The following is a 2,144-nucleotide window of genomic DNA, read 5'->3' as shown; positions in this document are numbered from 1 at the left end:
GGCGCCAGCACTGTCATGACATCAGAGATCTAAGCCGTATTGTGTGCTTGACAGGGAGTCTTGTATGGTGACAAGGTTGCAGACCAACCGGAGCAAGCACACTAACCTTTGGACAGAGGATACAGTTGTCATAGTTCATCTTCAGAGGCGAACTGTTCTTTTTCCCCTTGAACCTTTGACAGACTTTGCCATTACTTCAAGGATAAGAGTAGCCTTGTGCTCTCTGGTCTGCCATATATATTTCCATGACAGGCTCAGGTTTGCTGCAATCCTCATAAGGAGAAGTAGCTCGTAATAAAAGCTGTGTGGAAAGGCAATACCCCAATCTCTAATTGTCTACAGTACTCACGAGAGTTTAAAATTAAACCAGTTAGAATTTCATCGTAGTAGCACACTGTCACAATATTTTATTCCTAAAAAGATTTACCTGGTGGCTACTTTTTAAGTATCCGGACTTTACACTTTTATGTGGATACATTTAATAACTTTCAATATTCCTAATTTCCTTGGTAGTCCAGCCACAGAGCTGAAGATTAACAGTAATGTTGGGACACTTCAATTCATTTCAAACATTGAACGTTTACTAATGATGTTGACACAAGCATACATACTGCTAAATATAATACCAAGGGTAACAAGACAGACTAGTTCTATTGAGAAGGTCTCAAAGGAATTAATCTGTTCTGAGCTTTTCACACCATTAATGCACAGCAGCAGCAGGAGGAGCTACCAGAAACTCAATATAAACCAAGGGGCAGCAAAGTTGACAGCAGCGAATTTGAATCTCATTCTACAAATAGGATTAATATCCTTTTTCAATAAAGTAGATAGAGTGGATCTGAATTTCTTTCTGGAAATTTAAGAGCAGTTTTTTGAGCTGCAGTTTTTTTATTCTTTTTTCTCAGATAATGGAATTAAATGAAATCGGAGGACATAAAATACAGGACTACTGTTTTTCATCTGACAATACATCTTGCCCAAAAGAAACTCGATCCACAGCTGTTTATGTAATTTTATATGTTTTCTTTATATCAGTGCTGATGCTGACAGTGTGTGGAAACCTGATAGTGATCATCTCTATCTCTCACTTCAAGCAGCTCCACACACCAACCAACCTCCTCCTGCTCTCTCTGGCTGTGGCAGACTTTCTTATCGGGCTCTTTGTGATGCCGTTCGTAATGATCAGATATATAGAAACCTGTTGGTATTTTGGGATCACATTCTGTGCTTTTTTCTACGCAGTTTTAGCTTTACTTTCTGTTGTTTCTCTTAGTAATATTCTGTTAATAAGTATTGATCGATATCTTGCTGTGTGTGACCCATTACAGTATTCTAATAAAATAACACTTAATATCATGTGCATGTGTATAATATTAAGTTGGTCATTCTCTGTATGTTATGTGGCTATAATGTTTAGTATGAATTTTAAAAGGTCCAAAAATCTAAATACCTGTCGTGGAGATTGTTTATTTGAAATGAGTGGAGCCTGGGTGATAGCTGACATGCTGATTTGCTTTATTTTGCCTTACTCTGTTATGATAGTTCTGTATATGAAAATATTTATTGTTGCCAAAAGGCACGCACAAGTGATCAATTTAGTTACTGGACAACATTACTGTAGAGATGGAAGCAATAGTAAAATTTCTAAAAGATCGGAAAGAAAAGCAGCCAAAACTTTAGGCATTATAATTAGTGTACACCTTCTGTGTTGGATACCATATTATCTTTTCAGCCTGGTTGTAGAAAACTTTAATTTATCTTCGTATTCTATAGTAATGAATTCTCTGCTTTTTCTAGTTTATTTTAACTCTACAATGAATCCAATTATGTATGCCTTCTTTTACCCCTGGTTTCAGAAGTCAACAAAAGAAATAGTAACATTTAGGATATGTGATCCAGCATCCACACTAATTACTTTGTTTCCAGAAAACCATTAAATATTACCTTCAATATAAAATTCTTGCTTTTTATTGTAATTTATACTTCTTTTTGGCAATTATTCAGAACATTAAAATACTTTCATAATTTGTTTATTTGTGGAGTAATGGTTCCTTATTTCTCCATTCTTCTTTTTTCACTTTGATACACAAACTCAATATAGAGTCACAGCAGCAAATAGATTTAATTATTTGATATTATTATTT

The 2,144-nt window shown here is 35.1% G+C and overlaps 1 protein-coding gene across 1 annotated transcript; it reads left to right on the top strand.

Annotated features, from left to right (window-relative positions):
- Nucleotides 1-908: 908 nt before the first annotated feature.
- Nucleotides 909-1,937, top strand: LOC148840221 (trace amine-associated receptor 13c-like). Its single transcript, XM_088936667.1, has one exon. The coding sequence runs from the start codon at nt 909-911 to the stop codon at nt 1,935-1,937; it is 1,029 nt and encodes a 342-aa protein (XP_088792793.1).
- The last annotated feature ends 207 nt before the right edge of the window (nt 1,938-2,144 follow it).

Source organism: Atractosteus spatula, chromosome 2, assembly GCF_055471065.1.
Source record: "Atractosteus spatula isolate fAtrSpa1 chromosome 2, fAtrSpa1.hap1, whole genome shotgun sequence".
Taxonomy (NCBI): Eukaryota; Metazoa; Chordata; class Actinopteri; order Semionotiformes; family Lepisosteidae; genus Atractosteus; species Atractosteus spatula.
Note: the sequence above shows the minus strand (reverse complement) of the source record. Positions and strands in the feature narration are given on the sequence as shown.